General features: G+C 38.7%; 1 protein-coding gene across 1 annotated transcript in view; it reads left to right on the top strand.

Moving 5' to 3' along the window:
• Positions 1-20262, top strand: part of SEMA5A (semaphorin 5A) — a 223148-nt gene that overhangs the window by 189745 nt on the left and 13141 nt on the right. The window contains exons 16-17 of the mRNA XM_034062463.1: positions 4438-4656; positions 15878-16048. Coding sequence (XP_033918354.1) covers positions 4438-4656; positions 15878-16048 — 390 coding nt within the window. The remainder of the gene's footprint in view (positions 1-4437; positions 4657-15877; positions 16049-20262) is intronic.

The raw sequence follows: 20262 nt of genomic DNA, 5'->3' as shown, positions 1-20262 counted from the left end.
AGATTCATATTCTGTATTGGCTTTTTAAGTAGCACATGAGAGTATCAATATTCTAATACTAAAAAGTTGTTGCAGGGTGCCCTTGTGAAATATTAGCTATAGAGAATATTGAACAACTTTTATTTAAAAACAGGATGATGTGAATTTTACGCAGTGAAAATGCCCCAGAAGCACAAGGTCCTGAAACTGAAGGGGTTTGTTACAGAATGCTGTCTCATTAATTTTCAACTATGGATTCTTTTCTCTTAGATTTATTCTCTAGTATCATATCTATTTCATATTGTATCTGCTGCTGTGTTTATGTCCAGTCATTTTGTTCACGTTGCACTTTTTTTTTGCATTGTCCATGGACAAGATGTTTACATTTTTTGCAGAAATGAAGAGGCTGCACTGATGAGATACTTACACAGTGTGTTTTCTGCAAAGGTCCTGTTTAGAGTTTTGTCTTCAGAGGCAGCCATTCTGTGCCTTACCATCTTCTGAAACAAAATCTTTCTTATTGTTTTCCTTAATGTATCTGAAGGAGAGAACCACCTGCTTAGTTTCTCTTCTTTTGTGTTCAGATGGAATTTTGTGTGTTTTAATTTGTGCCCATTGCCTCTTGTCCTGTGGTGGGTATTACGGAGAAGAGCCCCTTATTCTCCCACATCTGGTATTTATGCACCCTAATGAGATCCCCCTGAATCTTCTCTTCTCAAGGTCAAAGAGTCCTGTCTCCCTATGCCTTTTCTCATATGAAAGATGCTGCAGTCCCTTAATTATCCTTTGGTCCTGCCCTGGGTTTTCTTCAGTAAGTCCATATTTTCCTTGTACTGGAGGGCCCAGAACTGCGCCCAGCACTTGAGATAGGATCTCACCAATACTGAAAAGATGGGAAGGGTCACCTCTCTTGACCTACTAGCAAGGTTCTTCCCAATGCAGCCCAGGAAGCTGTTGGCCACCTTTGCCACAAGGACACATTGCTGGTTCATAGTCAGCTTGCATGCACCAGAACCTCAAGATCCTTCTCTGCAGAGCTGCTTTCTAAATGGCCACAAACTACTGTTGCATGGGGTTGTTCCTCTGCAGATGCAAGACTTCACATTTTCCTGTTGAGCTCAAAGAGGTTCCTCTCTGCCTAGTCGGATTATGGCACAACCCCCTTGTGTATCAGCCACTCCTCCCTGTTTTATATCATTAGCCAACTTGTCCAGGTAATTAATGGTGGAGTTAAACAGGATTGGACCCAATACTGACCCCTGGCAGACATCACTAGTGACTTTTCTGCAGCTGTACTTTGTATGACTGACCACAACCCTCTGGGCCAAGTTGTTCAGCCAGTTTTTGATCCACCACACTGTCCATTTATCTAGCTAGTGCTTTGTGGATTTGTCTGTTAGGAAGTTCTTGCAGTCAGTATCAGGACCCTTACTAAAGCTAAGTAACATCCATTGTTCTCTCTTCGTCCATGAAACTAGTCACCTCATTGTAGAAGGCTACAAGGTTGTTCAAGGAATATGTAGTACTGTACTTCCAGAACGTAAACTGATCTTGCTATTTTAATGTCATTAGTGGCAAAATGTTAATCTTTTACTGTGCAGTTTCCATCTGAAAAGAAAATTCTAAAAGCCCCTCTATGAGCACTGTATGAGTTACTGTAAAACGGTGGAAAGGCTGCTCCTTGTACTGATTTTTTTAGTGCTTTGAAAAGAAGAAAGCATAGGAGAACACTTGCTGCAGACCAAATTCCACACTGAAAAGATTCTTTAAAAATTATTTCAGAGCTAAAGTACCTCATAGCTTTCCCTTAGAAAATTCCCCTCCCTACTCCCCAATTTAAATCACAAGGAATCTAACATTACAATGGCAAATAAGATCACACCTTTTCCTGAAAAAGCTACACCTTTCCTGCAAAAATCTTCAGAATATCCTAGTATCGGTATTCAGTGATGCACACTGCATTGTTTTAGAAAGAAAATAACTGGCGATCTGCTTCAAATAACACTTTTCCCATTGTTTGCATTGTGGTTAATTTAATAACTAAAAATATCTGCATTAGAAATTCTGGTATAAAAAATTACTTTTGTTTTCATAGAATCATAAAATGGTTTGGGTTGAAAGGGACCTTGAAAATTACCTGGTTCCAACCCCTGAAACCTTCCACTAGACCAGGTTGCTCAAAGCCCCATCCTGCCTGGCCTTGAACACTTGCAGGAAAGGGGCATCTGCAGCTTCTCTAGGCAACCTGTTACAGTGTCTCACCACTCTCATATTGAAGAACTCCTTCCTTATATCTAATCTAAATCTCCCCTCTTTCAGCATAAAGCCATTTCTCCTTGTTCTATCACTAAATGCCCTTGTAAAAAGTGCCTCTCCAGATTTCTTGTAGGCCCCCTTTAGGTACTGGAAGACCACTATTAAGTCTGACAGCCACTGCATAACCTGGGCATTTCCATGAGCAAAGTGATATTGCAAAATAATGGTCTTAAAGAGCTGGAAATTGGCCCTGTATTCATAATTCCCATATTGTTTCTTTGTACTCGTTCCCTTTTTGGATGTGAGTGTATGCCATGATTCTTGAAATGCTGCTTTTAATATCTGTGTAGTAGAATCTGGCTCAGCAGGAGAGAAATAGATAGTCTCTATAGTCTCTATAATCACTGAAAGATTTTATCCATTTTTAGTGATTTTTATATTGCTATTCTCCTGTTTTCTTTTTCAACAGTTTCTTATTAGATGTGTTTTTGTATTGCTGCATCATCATTCTAATGTTGCCAGTTATTGAATAAAAATATGCAAATCCTTGTCTACTTTGGGATGTTGTAGTGTACTTATTAGGGCAGAAGTTAAAAATTATCACTAATGCCATAACCACAGGTAGAAATAGGGTGTAATTTTTTCAGTACTGGACACTGCAAATAAGGGGATCCTCCATTCTGGTTATCTATCGTATTGGTCCTGTTCAGACCAGAACTCCTACTGGACAGACTCTTCACAATATTACTTGTAGCTGTTTCCAGTATGTGAATCAGTACATCTTCAATTTCTTTAGCTCCCTTTGATACTCCCACAGTGCCTGTGCTTGTGGGTAGGGCATAAAGAAATTTCTTAAGAATGAGAATTTGTGCTGCAGTTTAAGCTGCTAACAATCCCCTGCGTTTCTCCACTGTTGATGATACTGTTTGTGTGTACTTATATTAGCAATACTGAAGCTCTTGCAGAAGCAGGCAGGCACATCCTTGGCTGTCTTAAGTACCATTCACAGCACCTTCTCTCATCACAACTACTTAAGTAAGTGCTTGTAATAAAAGCAGCAGTTAGTGGCCCACTGAGCATAGTTTGCAGTTTCCACTGGGGAAGTTTGAGCAGCTTTGGCAACAGTAGGAAATCCCAGTAGTATTTCTGGAGATGCTTAGTAGTGGTGCTTACAGGTAATGCTACAGCTCAAGAGTGAGTTCAGTGTTGTGCTGAATACAGTTGAGGTATACTTTTATGTGGGATCAAGACTGAAAGCAACAAAGATACTCAAATTAATTGCAGATTATTAGAACTTCTCCTGGAGCTACATCCAGGCATATTGGTTGTATGCTGAGAACTAGATTCTGTGTGTTCTCCTTTCACTGATAGATAGCAGACTTCAACTTCCACCACTGTTTAATGCCTTTTCTTAGTACTAAACTCACTTAGAAAAGATGTTTTCCACTTGCCAGATGGTTATTTTAACTAAGGTGTATTCTATCATGTGCTGGATTGGTTTCATAAGCATATATGAAACCATCTATATGTGGTGTAGAACACTTCAACTCAGTGGAAAATAAACTATTTTTTAAAGTGGCAAAACATTGCTCTACACAAAAGGGAAGTCTTACTAGACTTTGTGGAATTATTGCTATACACTATCTAAAGGTTGATTATGGTTAGGATAAATACAGTGCATTACTTTCAAGGACAACCATGAGCCTCTGGGCACAAGCGCAGGCTGAGTAAATTAAGTGGACAGAATCGTGCAGTGTGACCAAGAGGAACTGGCTCAACGAGTGGTCACAGGCAGCTCATTCCTCTCTTCTGTGCCAACTTTTTCCTCGAAAACAGAGGCAGTAATACCTCTACAGTGTATTTGGAGTATTTCAGATGACAATTCCTGTGCAAGAGAGAGAGAACTTTTATCATCCTCAGGCGGAGTAAATTGACTTTAGTTCAGTCAATACGGCTTATAAAGCTTTAAGTAATGAGTTGGATCCAAGTCTTCACTGTAGTTCTGTGCAAGGGATTGTGAAATTTTTATTATGGAATTGATTCTTGAGGTTAAACAAAGGTTTGGATTGTGAGACTAAAGGACAAGACACTCCTGGTAATAATCCTGTTAGAAGCATAGGAGTAAATTCGAAGTGGAAAAGGTTGTTTTGAGGTGAAATACCGTTTTAATTCAGTATTGTTTTTTAATCCTTATTTTACTAGGATTGTCAGGGGACTTCTTGCGTTCTGGACGATACTCTGCTCATACCATCAATGGTGCCTGGTCACCCTGGTCGCCATGGTCTCAGTGCAGTCGTGACTGCAGCAGAGGTATACGGAATCGCAAACGGGTCTGCAGCAATCCTGAGCCCAAGTATGGAGGACTTCCTTGCCTTGGCCCATCTCTAGAGTACCAGGAATGCAACATTTTGCCTTGTCCAGGTAAGAGGTAAAGAGAGTAGTATGTGAAAATAACTCATCTTCAAGGCTATATCTTGAAATAGCTAATTTGGTTGTTTGGGGTTTTTTAATTGGTGGATTTGGGTTTTGTTGGTTGTTTTTTTTTTAATAAATCACAGCTCAAATTTACCTTTATAATATAAGTGAATTTAGGTAAGATTCCCATGTGATGTATATCAGTTTATCGTCAACAATTTTAACAGCTATGTCTTTTTTCACTTGTGAGACTTAGACTGTAAAAATACAATTTTATTGAGTAAATTTAAGAAGAAAAAAGACATAAGAAATCTGGTGAGACTTGAGAAATCTGGCCTAGTCTTTATTTAAATTCAAAGTATCATTTTCATCACGGTAGTTGTTGGCATTAAATTTATGCAAGCTTCTCAGTGTAGAGCCTCCAGCAAACAATGTTCAGGACTGATCACCAACTAGATAGTAACTGAAGTAGGCCTTTAAAGATTGTTGGAATCTTGAGCTTCTCCTTCTTTGAATGTTGTTTTATGGTTCTTTGAAAATGATTGCAAATAGAATATATTTTTCCAAGAAACTACTTTGGATTATAATTTTTTTGGTATCTTAAACATTTTTTTGGAAAAAATTTTGGTCACCCCCCACTTTTTATAAAACACATCCAAATTCAAGAGCTTTTGAGCTTTGCAGAGGCTTTATGGTAGAAAGGAGAAGGGTAGAAAAGAAAACATGAACAAAAGAAGGTTGCAATTGGAACAAGAGGAAAAAATTCAAGTTAAGAAACAAAAGAGAGGAAGGAGGACAATGAGACTCAAGTAAATTTAGAAATAAGCATTCATGCATCTTTAATTGTATTAATTATGTATAACAGTGCAGCATATTTTAGTAGTGGACACGTGGAGCTTTTGGCATTTACTTAAGTGTGGACCTGAAGGATCACTATGGAAATATACATACTACATAAGTACATTATCATAGTAAAACATATGTGTGTGTATTTATCTGTCTATATATATGGTTACAAGTTAAACTGTGTTCCCTAAACCATAGATATATTTGTTTAATGTATTTTGTCTAATCTTAAAATCACAATGCTTTTCCTAAGCTTTTTAAGCCCTTTGACAGTGACTGACCATTCTCTGCATCAGAATTTAAGCAGTACATCTGTGCAGAAGACAGGGCTTCCCTTTCAGGAATATACAGTTTCTTCAAAAACACTTCCATCTTGAATTGGACCTGAAGAATATGTTTTGGCAGATATTCCACAAATGCAGCAGCTCTGTATGTGTTCTGTTTGTTCAGTGAAAGTTAACTTTTCTGCAGTTTTATGGATTCCTACTGGGAACGGTAGGATCGCTTGGCAACTTGAATGCCTCAGGCAGCCTCCTGAGGCATTAAGGCCTCTGTCTCTCCTGCTGGTAGGGCAGAGCCAAAGGGAAGTTTAGTTGGGAATCCCTGTTTTGGTCTGGGTGAATGTCCTTTGAGACATTGCGGTTTTGAAAGAGACAATTGGGCAGAAAAAGCCAGCACTTTCTGGTGAAAATTTTTTGCTGCATCCTTTAGATGCTCATTGTGTAGCTTCTCCATCTGGCAGTGTAAGCATCTGAGGAGATGAAGGGGATGGATTCTTTCTGAGCCTAGAGGCATAGTGAGTGAAGGGTGACCATGTTTTCTACACCAAACAGTGTGAGAGAGAGGTGGAGGGGAATCAGCAGAGAACCAACAGTTGACAGAAAATTATAGAATTGTGGCCTAAATCTCCACATTTCCACAGCCCTGGTGCATGCTCTAATCCATTAATTCCCAAACTGAAATCATAACATCTTGCTTTTCTTGAATAATAAAATTATAAACAATTCTGTTTCATGTGGCTGAACTGTTCATCTGTGAAAAAATGTGAAGGCTGACAGTAATGCAGTAGGTCAGAGACTTAGGAGACCACTCTACTAACATGTGCAAACCTCCCCAGGGATGCACACCCTAGTTGAAACAAGCTAGAGCATAGCACCTCCTCGTGGTTTCTTCTTCCCTTATGAAGGGCAGCCCCCTGTCAGACACTGTTTTCAGCTTCCTTTGAAATGGGTGAGTAGTGTAGTAATAGCTAACAGGTCTGCTCACAAGCACTGAGATACGTGATTGTATTACCATACTGTAGAAACAGAAGTACATTCATTAAATGGGCCCAGATTGTCTATAAAGTGGGGTCAGATTTGTAGTTCATCTCTTGCTATTGATTCTTAAATTGAATGTCGTCTTGATTTGTTTTTTTCTTAAATAAGTTAAAGGTTTTCAGAAGTAGTATTTTTAATTAGCTCTACAGCTGGTAGACTGTTGGTTTTTTTTTTTCAAAGGAAATTGTTGCAACAAGTAAAACACAAAGTTACACAGACATAATTTGTTATAGAAGCCGTTGTTGTTTATGAGGTAACCAGAACCCAAAACTAAAAATACATGAAGTTGTTAGGCAGAACTTGAAATTGTGTTTTTATAAAAATACTCACTTTTTGGCTATGTCTGAATTTGAAAATATTTTTAAAGATCAATTGGTATAAAGTGTGGCAAGCCTTTCTGAAGCAAGAAGGGATGTCCTAATATATCTAATAACTTTCTTCAGAGACAAGTTGCATTGTTCTTTTTAGTGCAAAGCAAAATTGAATAAAGATGTAGAGCTTAACAAAGTATTTAGATGTATGATAGCCTGCAATGAATCACAAAGTTCCTCAACTGCAGAACTGTTTGCCAGTAATTAAGAAGAAATGTAAGGGCCTAAGTCAGATCTCAGATAAATCTAAAGGGAAAACATTGCAAGCAGTAGATGTAATTGACTATTTTTCTTTCCTTAAGACATGGGAAAGTAAAAAATGATTACAGAATAAGGCTTATCCATAAATTAACTCTGATTATAAATTTGTAGAAAGGGAATAAATTTTTATTAGAGAGCCATACTGATGAAATTCAGTTCTCTTAATTTTTAATGAAAATTGCAGAAAGTTAAATTGGTGCATAAATGTGAATATCTATTAGGTTGACATTTGTTAACACCTCATAAACAAAGGAGAAACATAAGTAATGCATGAGTGAAGAGCCTTTTCTCCAGGCCCATGAGTACAACCTTAGCAGACCTCACAGTAGTGGCACAGGGGAGAGCAGCTAGAAAGAGAACCCATGGCTGGATCAATATTCAGCCTTCTTGTTAACTAGTGTGCTGCAGACTGGATTTCATTTTCTGTAGAGCTATATTTAGGACGGCTATATAATGTCAGTCTTACCTATGCTATATAAGTGAGTTTCTAAAATGTCCCTGTTGGGTTTTGATCACACAGCCCTTGCAGATGTTTTTGAGAAAGATTGGAACATGTGTGAGTCTCATTGTGGTATTGACTGCACCCTCCTCATAGGGACTAGGCTGTAAATGGAGTTGCAGGGACTGAGTAGGAGTAAACATATCAGGCCCTTATTGCTAGCCTGAGCATTAGGGAGAAAAACACGGACTCTGCACAGTTCGTTCTTGCCCATGTAAATAAGTGAGGTGCAGACAGAAAGGCTGATGCATGTGAAGAGATTTTGTTCTGGCCTTGACTTGAGAGTAATGGCCATAGTACTAGAAACAAAGATGCAACAAAGACTTTGATGCTTTCTAAGATTTACCTGAGCTCCCTCAGTCTAAGGACAGTTTTACTTGCTCTTTGCTGGCACAGAACCTTTTAGTTTCAGTCCAATAATGAGCATTTCAGAAATCTTCTGGTTAATAGGAAGGGGCGAGATGGCAGCCATACAGAAGCTTTCCTGCTAGTGCAGGCTCAGGTTCTTTGCTCCCTGTTCTACTTATTGCAGACAGGATCAACTCCCTGTGATGTAAACTGCTGAGAAAGATGAGTTATGGAGAAACATACTGATCAGTGCTTAGGTCATGCTGAAAGTCAGTAGGACTTTTTGCTTCTAAATGAATTAGAATCTGGGTTCAATGTCACCCCAGAATATAGTAAGTGCTCTGAAGAAATGACACAGTGAAAAAGCCTATGGAGCGATCACTGAGTGCAACAAGATGCTTCTGTCTGGTTAAGTGTCTTGCAGCCTTGTTTTAAATATACTTACTAATATATTAATAGCCAGTAATTTATGGTGCTGCAGAATCCCAGAACCTAAAAAAAATGCTGAAGCCATCAAGGACCTGCCTTTAGCAGCTACTGTTAAATTTTTCTTGAGTCTGTAGAGAAGAGACAAACAGTGAAATTTTTCCCACAGCTTGTAGCAAAGTAAATGATCCACTGATGTGGAGGTTGATAGTAGTCACTGGGCAGACTATTTTTTTCATGGTATTTGAAGGCTCAGTATATTATAGTAAATGGAACAGTGCCAGAATATTGCTAGAAATTGTACCCAAGGCCAGGAATATGATTTGTCTGTATTGTACAAGTTTCAGAATGATCCCTCATACAGTTTTTTCTTTGACTAACACTCTCCCAAATAATTATAGTTTGGGAGTCAGTGTAGGGTAAGGCCTGTTCCCAGTACTCAGTTTCTATGTGGCTAAACTACTTTGAGGGGCAGGAGAATTTGCACTGTTGTCTTGCACTAGCAAATTATGCTTTGGCCCTGTGCCTCAGCTCCTTTTTAATGGCTCAGAGATGTGGTGAATAGAGATGAGCTGGCAAGCACTGAAGAGCTTCAATAACTATGGAAAGGATCTGTGAATACTCACTGATGTTTCTATTTTCTTTGAGTTACTAACGTGATCAATATGAAAAGAAAGGCATCTATAATCAGACATATTAAAGTTTTGTTATCCTTGGGGGCTTGCAAGATACATTATGAAGAAAAACAGATGATAAAGAGAAACATTATTTGAATGGTAAATACTGCAAATTTACAAAAATTACAGATATTTACTATCTAAAAAAAATGTTTTCCTGAGAATAATAACAACCAAACATAAGGTACCCTGTTATAGTTCACAGTATTTGTAGAATCATAAAGTGTTTAGGGTTGGAAAGGACCTTAAGATAATCTGCTGCCATAGGCAGGGATGCCTCACATTAGACAATGTCTCACAAGACTCCGTCCAGCCTGGCCTTGAACACTGCCAGGGAAGGAGTATTTACCACTTTGGGCAACCAGTTCCAATGTCACTTCCTTATATCCAACCTGAACTTCCCATGTTTAGGTTTAACCCATTACCCCTTGTCCTATCACTACAGTCCCTGAGACAATGAGTTCCTCTCTAGCACCCTTGTAGGCCCACTACAAGGCTGCTATGAGATCTCCACGCAGCCTTCTCTTCTCCAGGCTGAACAGTCCCAACTTTCTCAGCCTGTCTTTGTATTAGATGAGCTTAAGCCCCCTGATCATCCTTATGTCAAGGTCCTTGTGGATGGCATTCCTCCCCTCCAGCGTATCAACAGAACCACACAGCTTGGTGTCATCGGCAAACTTGCTGAGGGCACACTCAATTCCATTGTCCATGTCAGCGACAAAGATATTAAACAAGACCGGTCCCAACACCAATCCCTGAGGGACACCACTCATTACTGATCTCCAGCTGGACATTGAACCATTGACCACAACTCTTTGAGTGTGACCATCCAGCCAGTTCTTTATCCACCGAGTGGTCCACCTATCAAATTGATGACACTCCAATTTAGAGACAAGGATGTCATGTGAGAGTGTCGAACGCTTTGCACAAGTCCAGGTAGATGACGTCAACTGCTCCACTCATGTCCATCACTTTTGTAGCTCCATTATAGAAGGCCACCAAATTGGTCAGGCAGGATTTGCCCTTAGTGAAGCCATGCTGGCTGTCACCAAGCACCTTGTTGTTTTTCATGTGCCCTAGCATGCCTTCCAGGAGAATCTGCTCCCAGATTTTGCCAGGCACAGAGGTGAAACTGACTGGTCTGTAATTCCCCGGGTCGTCTATATTCCCCTTCTTGAAAATGGGTGTTTTATTTCCCTTTTTCCAGTCATCAGGAACTTCACCTGACTGCCATGATTTTCCAAATATGATAGCCAGTGGCTTAGCAACTTCATTCGCCAGCTCCTTCAGGACCAGGGGTGTATTTCTTCAGGTCCTTTTGCTTTATTTTTCTTTCATTCTGTTTCTTGTTGCCTTTTCTTTTATTCTTTTGCACAGAGGGACACTTGGCTCATGTGCCTTAAGTAGGAGTTTAAAGCATAGCTGCATGAATGCCATTGAGTAACATGACCTACAGGAGTTTCTGTTCCCTCTTCTCCTCAGAGCACAGAGGTGGATCAGAAGGGAAGGACTGTTGCCATCTCTTAGATTTGCAGTTCTGTTACTTCATGGCAGTACTTTGGGATCCTAGTGGTTTCAAACTTATTTGAAGAAGTTTGGTTTAGTTGTGACGTTTTGCCTGAGAAGAACTGAACAAATTCATATATCACTGAATGTGCTAATAACAATAGTTTCAGATATACAAAACTCCCTGGAAGACTGTTAAAGTTATATATGCATCCCTAAAGCAAATTATTGCTTGTTTGTTTTTTCCTTCATTATTGCTTTTTTTTTTTTTTTCCTTGCAGTCATACTTGGCTACATGGGAACAGGGATATGTTTAAAGAAACATACAGAAACTGTTCCCAACATAACTTGCCTCTCAGGCTGATGAAGCCCATCTCTCCATATACATTGATCTGTCTAGGCTGCTTCTGTAGCCAGTGAGCAGAGGGCTGAACTGCCATTTAGAAGCAGCTGTTGCTTTTCTAACTTAGAGTCTCAGTTATAGGCCTAAACCTGTGTTTATCCATACATTTTGTCATTGTACTTTCCTTAGAAGAATTAATTTGTCTTCCCTTCCTTCACTGCAGACTGTTTCATTGAGTATTACTTTTCTGAGTAAATGTTATCTGTAGCACCACAGAAACAAAACTTTGCTTTTGGAAACTACAACATAAAATTTTTTCTTTTCCAAGAAACCTGCAGCAGTACCCCACAGGATCAAGAAGAAGCAATAGAGTTAAGTAGTATGAAATGGAATGATCCCCAAGTCTCTGAAAAGGAGCAGTAATCTCTTGGGTCTATAGGCTGTCCAACACCCAGTGCCCCTGGATCTAACTGCAACTCAGCCACTGGGAAGCACAACAACAGCATTTCTGTGGTTGGAATGGACAACCGATCTATTTATACTCCTTCATGGATATAGAAAAGACTGCTCTCTCATCTTTTTTACTCTCTTTTGCTGCACTTTCAAAAAGATCAACATGAAAAGTTATAAACCCAAAGGCATACACCAAAAAAAAACCAAAGATGTTTTTTGTTGTTTAAACTTGAAATGAGACCAGACAGTATATGGAAAGAGCTTGCAATCTCCACCTGTGTTCTCATGAAAGCAGGTGAGGTCAGTGTGTTGCCTGCCCACACTTAGTTCCTTCAATTTCCTAGTAAACCCCAAAGTGCATAGCAGGGTATCCAGTTTACTTACTTGTCTCTTGGAAATTCTTCAGTATTGTGGATGTTTTGTCATGTCCTCAGGAGATCCTATTTGTGTACATTTTCTCCCCAGTATATCCTCCTCCCTGTGTTTGGTTGGTTGGTTGGTTTTTTTCATTATACTGAAGAAATATTTATTAACAGCAACAACAGCCAGCAGGCAAAAACCTGTTTGCTTTACTACAAAGAAAAGAACATTGTTTGAGGCACCCTTCTAGCTGAAGGGTGCTTTCCTCCCGAAGGGACCCACCTCAGTAATTGCCAGAAAAGGTAAAGATTCCTTGTATCTTTCATTGTGGAACTCCTTTAATGACTTTCTTTTGTTCAACAGCTCTACAGAACTGTTATGTAAAGAAACTGTAAGGACTGGAGCTTTCCTTGCAGCTGTTTTATTTTCCTCCTGTAAGAAGCAGAAATAACATTAAGGACTCCATGACAAAAGGAAAAAAAGGAGGAAAAAAAAACCAAACCAACCCAGATGGTGCTGTGTTGCTAAGCAACTTTAAAGAAAGATGAAAGAAACCACAGAGCTCTATTTAGGTCTTGTAAAAACTCAAGCAGTAAATGCCCACTCCTTTGATCTTATTTAACCATGATGCTTCATCTTCTGCCGCTGAGAAGGAAAAGTTCTAGGAAAAATAAAAAGGGTACTTAGGATGTTCCTTGAAATTCCTAGAGATTTAGGATGGCAGCCTGTGAGTAAATAATCTCTATGGAAATTATATACCTTAGTTATAATTACACTGTCCAGCTCAACTGTGATCAAATCTAATATTGTCTATTATATTATTTCTGCCCTTTCCCATCTTCCCTGCTTATCCCTTTACATCCAAATTCTTATAGTACAGCCATGGTCACTGCGTTTGTGGAACATAGTGACATTCCTGCATGTCACCTCAGTCTCTGTTTTCTCAGCCATCTATAGATTGATGGCAGATGGCAGTTTCAAATACATAGCATTTGTAATGCTTACTCTAGTCCATTGAAAAATAAGTAGAAAGTATTGGGGGTCACTGTCTCCATTACAGTGAACAAGCCACATGTAATATTTGCAGGTGCTGTCTAGGCAGTCTCAGGCTGTCATTCTGTTTCATGCAGGTCTATACATCACAGCAGGAATACCCTCAGATGCCCTCAGATTATTCATTTAAGCTAGTCAAGGATCATTTTAAATTAAATAAAAGAAAATAAAAAGGTATCTGGAAAGGAAGAGCTTTCATACCACGATGAAATGAATAGTTTAGGTAACAGCTTCTGCTTTTATTTGACATAATTTAAGAAATTTAATTTAAGAAAAAAGGAAAAGAAGGCAAGTTCTGAATAAAAGACACCATGTCTTGAAATTGATATAAAATTACACAGTATATTTCACCTTCACTGAAGAAAAATAACCTGTGGCTTCCTTAGATGTGAGCTTGCATTATACTATATTAACAGTTATCTCATGCAAAGACATTTGTTTTCCAGTGACTGTATGAATAAAAGAAAAAGTCAAGCACTCTACCAAGATGCAATATATATTTGTGACAGGTGATATAAAACTCTCTCATGTATCTGCATAGCTAGATGATTTGGCTGATAAATATAGCCTAGAAAAAAATAGAAATCACTGAATTAATTAATAATAGGAATAACTTATTTAAATTGCATACTTGGAATATAGTACCAGATTACATGAATCCCATCTGTCCAATCAGGCTATTCAGGGATCAGATATATTGCTTCCAAAAGCTTTTACAACTATGGTTCTCAGTAAGGAAATGCTTTCTTGATGTGTAGGATAATGTTGCTATCAATATAGGGAATATTTTTTTTTTTATATTCAGCAGTGTCACTTACAGGATTAGTTAATAGCCTTAGGTGTGCACTAGTGAATTACCTGTTTGATTAGCAGTTGAGAATCTGAGGGTATGCTGTATCTGAAATTGCATTCAAATATGCACCTATAGGTTTAATATCAAAATAACCACATTCTCCTATCTTGTTTTCTTGCTGTTGCCACCTTTGCATAGAAATTATTCTGCTTGACTCACAAAGTGTGTTTGTGATATACAGTGCTACCCAAATGAAATGAGTATTTTTTGATGTTCTACATCTCCAAGAGAGAATTTAAATGTAAATACTGCACAGGTATTTTCATCATAAGTTAATATTTTTCAGATTTGGAACTTAATTTCTTTTTGTTAAGAGATAATTATGGAATAGCATTTCAATAAACCAGTGGAAACTGATTTACTCTGTGAAAGGCTGTTTGATTAATGGAACAGAAAGGATCAAAAAGAGTCATTGTGAGATGCTGGAGGGATGTTTTAGAGACTTCAGTGACAATCAATTATTTCAACAAACAATGAAGTCTTACGAGGAATGTCTTAAATGAGTGCACTGTAAAAACTGTCTGCAGAAAATGTGTTCTTACCTAGCATTTTTAAAAGTAGGCAATAATGAGTTTCTGTCATGTGGTAAAAATGCCTACTGCTGCTGTGAATGATGGGAGAAAAAAAAAGACAAAACTTCTGCTCAGTTTAGGGCTCTGTCATAAAGCAAAACTTTACTGGCACATTCCTTTTATTGTACTTAAGGTGTCATCTATTATTGTCAGTTGAACTGCACACTATTTCTTTTAATCAGTTGCAGACACAGTAAATAATTTCCTCACTTAACAAAGCAAGCGATAAAACTTCAAATAGAGGTTTGAAAAGAAATTAATTCTTTTGGTGGGAGATATGAAAATGTGAAAGTTTAGGGTTTTGTTGCTTTCCCCCTCCTCTCTTCCCCACCCCCCACCCCCCCCAAAGAATAATTGAAAGAGAAATTAACAAAATATAGAGATTCTTTGCAGAGGGAATGCTGTCCCTGGGATGAGAACATCTGACTTTGTAATGTGGCTGCAGATAGGAAACCTTTGGCAGATGGGCTGCAATATGGCAATAAATGCCAGAAATACATCGTGGAGCAGTAGCTTTAAGAACAGAGTCTGCAAAGGAGCCAGCCCTGTATAGGCAATGAGGTGAACTTTCATTAGAAGCATGTCTAGTGGCCATGTGTCAAAAGCTGTCTGACAAATGGGGCCCCTGTGAAATCCAGCTTACACTTCAGAGGAACCTTGTGAGAATTCAGACTGGAGAGCAATTTGACATACTTAAATTAGTAAATACTAATGGAGGGGGGACACAAATTATTCTACAACATGTGTTTGAAGCCTTAAGTGGCAATTCCTTTTTGTCATTCATCTCTTACTTTTTTGAGCTACTGCCGTTGTTCTGCTGCTGGCACCTATGCTAGAGCTGCATTAAAAATGCAACATGATATTGGCCTATCAAACTCTCAGACTATGTTACATCTGTTGAAATGGGTTGTAGTGTTCAGCCAATCTCACCTGGGTTGTGAAACAAAATCTGAATTCCATCCCTCTGTAGTTATTATTAAGCTTTATTTTATGAATAAAATATTACTTTGAGCTTATAATACTTCTGCTAAACAAGCTTTGGCATTTTATCTACTCACAAGTGAGAAAAGGAAAGGAAAAGAGTTTTGGCCTTAAATATACTATGGTACCCACTGAAAGTGCCTTATAAGGATGAGTAACTTTTTAGGCTTCCCTGTACTGGGACATTTAAAATATGTAAATTAAATTGTACTGTGGTAAAATTAAATTTGTGTTCAGTGGCACCTAAGAATGTCCAATAATTTCAATAGGCCATGAAGTAGATCCACAGAATATGGGAAGGATGGGTTATATTGTGTCGCATCACGCATTAACTTGGAACAAATTTTGTGCCTTTTCAGTGGATGGAGGCTGGTCTTGTTGGTCATCCTGGTCAAAGTGCTCAGCAACTTGTGGAGGAGGGCATTACATGAGAACCCGCTCATGCACAAATCCAGCACCAGCATACGGAGGGGACATCTGCCTTGGACTGCACACTGAAGAAGCACTCTGCAACACACAGCCATGCCCAGGTATGGAGAATCAGCCCATTCAGCTTTGTTGGTTATGTGCCACAGAACCAGGCATTCACATTTAGGCAACATAATGCTCCTTAATCTTTCATTTAGGAGCAAATAATTTCTCTTCCTTATTAGGTACACAATTAGCTCTTTCATGCTACAATCAAAATAAACCAAGTATTAGCAGATTATAGCCTTGGGGACACCACTTTCTCCCTTACCCTTTAAAAATTAAAAATTAAAATTTAAATTAGCAGCTTCCAGGTCTGGATAAACTAAAATTGCATAATATTTGAAGTGCAGCATGGGAATAGCTTGAGAGACTTTTAATAACAGTATCCCAAAGAAGTGCATTTGTTATAACACTAAACATTCACAGCAAGCAAATTGCTGAGGTTAATATTCAATATGTGTTATCTCAAAGTCCTTCAAGTAGATGTTTGCCCTGTTTTTGTATAAAGCACAAAACAAACTTAATGCTCTTTGTAAAATACCTTCTTCAACTTTGGATGTTAAGTAGCAGAGGCTTCATCTTCTTAAATGACTGTGGAGTACTTAGTAAATGAAATGTCTCAGCACTCCTGCTAATTGTCTGATATTATGACTTTTTCTTTGTAATTTTGACTCTGCCTTTTGACCCATATTAAAAGGAAACTCTTGGTTTTTTTTTTTCATGAAATTTAAGTGAAAAATAGAGAATAAAACCACATAATACCAGATAAAATCATTAGTGAAAAACCAGTAGGAAAATTTGTTTTCATTTATTCCTGATGAATGGATTACAGGCAACAGAAAATTAAATAAGCAGCTCTGATGCCACGTTATATTACTTGTTTCCCTTAGAGCCTCTACTCTTCATAGCAAAAGTTTTCTGCTCATATGATGAGTTTTTGCACATGAAGGCATAAGCCCTAAGAGTTTGAATTTGTGGATCCTATTAGCTGTGTTGAACTACGATTTAAGTTAATTTCCTTTTCTAGGGCACTGCATCTCTTGAAGCAGAATAAAAGTACCTACTTTGTCAAAATTAAAGCAGATGCAGCACTGTATTGTGTTAAAAACAAAACAAAACAAAACAAAAACTAACAATCCAAACACAGAAATCAGTTGATGGTTTGATTTTTCAAGACAAATTGTGTACATTTGTATGTAGAAGTTACATGCATGCATTTGTATCCTTAAGGCATCTTTAAAAGGTCAGAACTGGCCATTCATTGTGCTGCTATCGTAACTATTTCTCTCATTGCACATTTATTTTCTACCACCTTTTTTCTGAAATGGTGGTTTGCAAACATTTATAAATAATCTCTTCATCTATTTTGACCTGCTTGTTATGCAAGTTTTGGAGTAGATGGGGGTGCAGGAAGAGTTTGGTTTCATTTTGGTTGAAGAAAGAGAAAACCTTTATAAATCAATAAAATTTCAGATGGTGAAGTGGATTTCTCACATTCCGTAATGTTTTATTAATATCTCAAACTCACTGAAAATTTGCTGCTGTTGGTTTTTGAAACAGCACATCCTCAGCTAACTGTGAGAATGGTCTCTGCCTCATGTTTACAGTGTAGATTTAAAAGTTTTTTTACTGCTCTTATTTCACATTGGTATGAGACAAAAATAAGTGCAGTGCTACACATGTCAGGTTTGGACATGCTCCTGCATCCTTGCAGAGACATTTTCTTATGAGGAGGATATGTGGAGAGAGGTTTTTCCTTGTGCAGATCAAAAAGTACTGCTGGTGACATCCACTCCTTGAGTGACATGTTTAATATAGGAAAGGAGTAGTAATGACACTTGGAATCTAAGAACAACCAACCAACACAAAAATGCATATGCAAAAACTGAAATGTTTCTTAAGTTGTGAAAAGAACAAAGATTTCTTGGCATTTGCAATAGTACGCTTTTTTTTCTTTTTTTTTTTTTTTTTTGGCCAAATACAACTAGCAGAAAACTGAAATTTCTGGAATCTCGATACTAAGGAATTTTTGAGGATTCATGGAGTGTTAATGGCAAATCTAACTGAAAGTATGCAAGTATGCACTTAAAAGAAAGTAACAGACTTGTGTCTGCAAAATACATCAGTTTTCCTCATCTTTCATTTTAAAAGCTGTATCACTAAGTCTTGTTTGCTTGGGTTTTTTTTCCTTTTAATTTGCAATTTCATTAGTATGAATGGAAGCACTGTACTATTGATCAGTAGTGGTTTATACTTATCAGTCAGTGTAGTCGTTTGCAATGGTGTCTGTCATACTCAATACAAGAGTGTTTTTTACCTAGACTATTTACTGCTGCTGTAAGAGGGGAAGATATCTTCTGTCATTGAATTGCTAACTCACACATGCAAATAATGGATAAAGCAGTCGAGCCTATAGAAATGATGGTGTAGTTCTGCATAAAAGAAATTTATAATCTTACAGACTGATGGCCAGATCCTTTTGAGGTGCATTCTTCTCCAAAGGGTCTTTCAGGAACTGCTTGGAGTTAACCTGGCTTCAAAGGCCAGACAAGACTCTGTAGGAAAAAGACTGAATAAGTCTTGCCATGTTAGAGGTGAAAAGCAGTTCCAGATTAAACACCTCTCCAGCTCACTCCCTCTTTTCCATTCTCATGACTTTTGCAAAGAACTGAGAAGCAAGTTGAGGAGCCTGCCTGAGGTGCAAGAGAGCCTCAGATTCTTTGAAAATAATAAAATCAAAAGGATGAGGCAGGATGAGTCTGTAGAAGTGCAAAAGCTGTGGATTTAGCATCTCTGTGATGTCAGAGATAGTGGGTCCACAAAGGGAAGGTCTGACAATTTGAAATGATGCAGTTGTCTTGAGTGCCTTGCTTTTGTGTGACTCTGGGATCCTATAAATGACACCCCTCAAAACACAGATTTGGTACCCGGATCCATGACTACATGGATGTCCATCCTTCTCATACTTGCACTGAGGTTTTCTCTCTTCTGTGTGCCAGGTGGAGCTGATCAGCGTGGCACCAGACCCACTGACTATCTGTGCTGTAGTGCCTGGGTTGCACTGTGGAACTCAAGATGGGAGGGAGGTGTCCTGCACTGCATATGTGGGAAGGTCCTAATTCACATAGTGTCTTTTATAGGACCCCTGAAGGGCAGACTGAAACAACAGCCTTGCCCAGTATGTGAGCCTATGTGGGCCAACCAGTATGTGACCTGGCATGATCTACTCATATTCTGAGGTTCCTATTTTATCACGGCATGTAGCAGCTTCAGCAAGGAACCTGGTGGGCCAGCAGCACATTGGACAAAATGGGGCTGCAGACTGTACCAGCCAGCAAGCCGCATTTAGCATGCTTATGAACATTTTGGCAGCTGCTGCATATATGCCAATTTTACCAGGACTGGGCAAGAGTATTGACTCTGGCTTAAGCAAGCTCTCTGCCAGCAATGAGAACTGGGCTAAGATTTGTAGTGAGGAGCATTCCTTTAAACTTCAATGAGGAGGGCTTTATTGTTACTAAATATTTAAAATAAGGATCTGTGTATTTAGTTTACTTAGATTCAGCAGCTGATACTAACAGTGACAACAGCAGCTCCTGGATGTGCCACACTGTATAAGTAGTGTCCATTTGCTTGACTCCCACTTCAGCTCTCTTAGCATCTGATTTAGGATCCCACCTACATTATATCCTCTGCCTCCATGCTCCTACTACCCATTCTGCAAATGAGGCCCTCCATGGACATCTCCTAGGTAGAAGAGCCAAAGGACAGAGATTTGCATTCCTGCTCCTCACAATAACGTGATCCTACTGCCTGACGTCAGCTGCTTGTGTCAGGGTATTTGCCCTGTTGTTCAAAGGAGGCCCCCAATCCAGACAGTTGCTAAGTGTCCTTAAATACCAATATCCAGGTTCTTACCTGAGCTGCTGAGTAAATCCCTTTTATGAACAACTCCACAAGTGATGGTGTGCATCTGAACCATAGGCTGCTAGGACTGATTGCTTCTCTCTCTAACCAGCGCTCTCCTATTGTCTTCAGATGGTCCCAGGAACACAGCTTGAGATTTTTTCACACCACAGTTATGTCAGTCTCCTTCATCCATTTCTTTTTACTGTGCTATCAGTTAGTGAATGTCCAATACTGTCATGGAAAATACCTATTGCCTGACATTTTTCGAGACTGCAAGCTCAAATATTCCTGTCAGAATCTGTTAAATTTTGGATGACTGTGAGTTTTAGTTTTTTACTCTATGGCCAATGAGTAATTGTGAACC

Source organism: Melopsittacus undulatus, chromosome 1 (genome assembly GCF_012275295.1).
Source record: "Melopsittacus undulatus isolate bMelUnd1 chromosome 1, bMelUnd1.mat.Z, whole genome shotgun sequence".
In the NCBI taxonomy this organism is placed as follows: Eukaryota; Metazoa; Chordata; class Aves; order Psittaciformes; family Psittaculidae; genus Melopsittacus; species Melopsittacus undulatus.
This window is presented reverse-complemented; position numbering and strand designations above follow the sequence as displayed.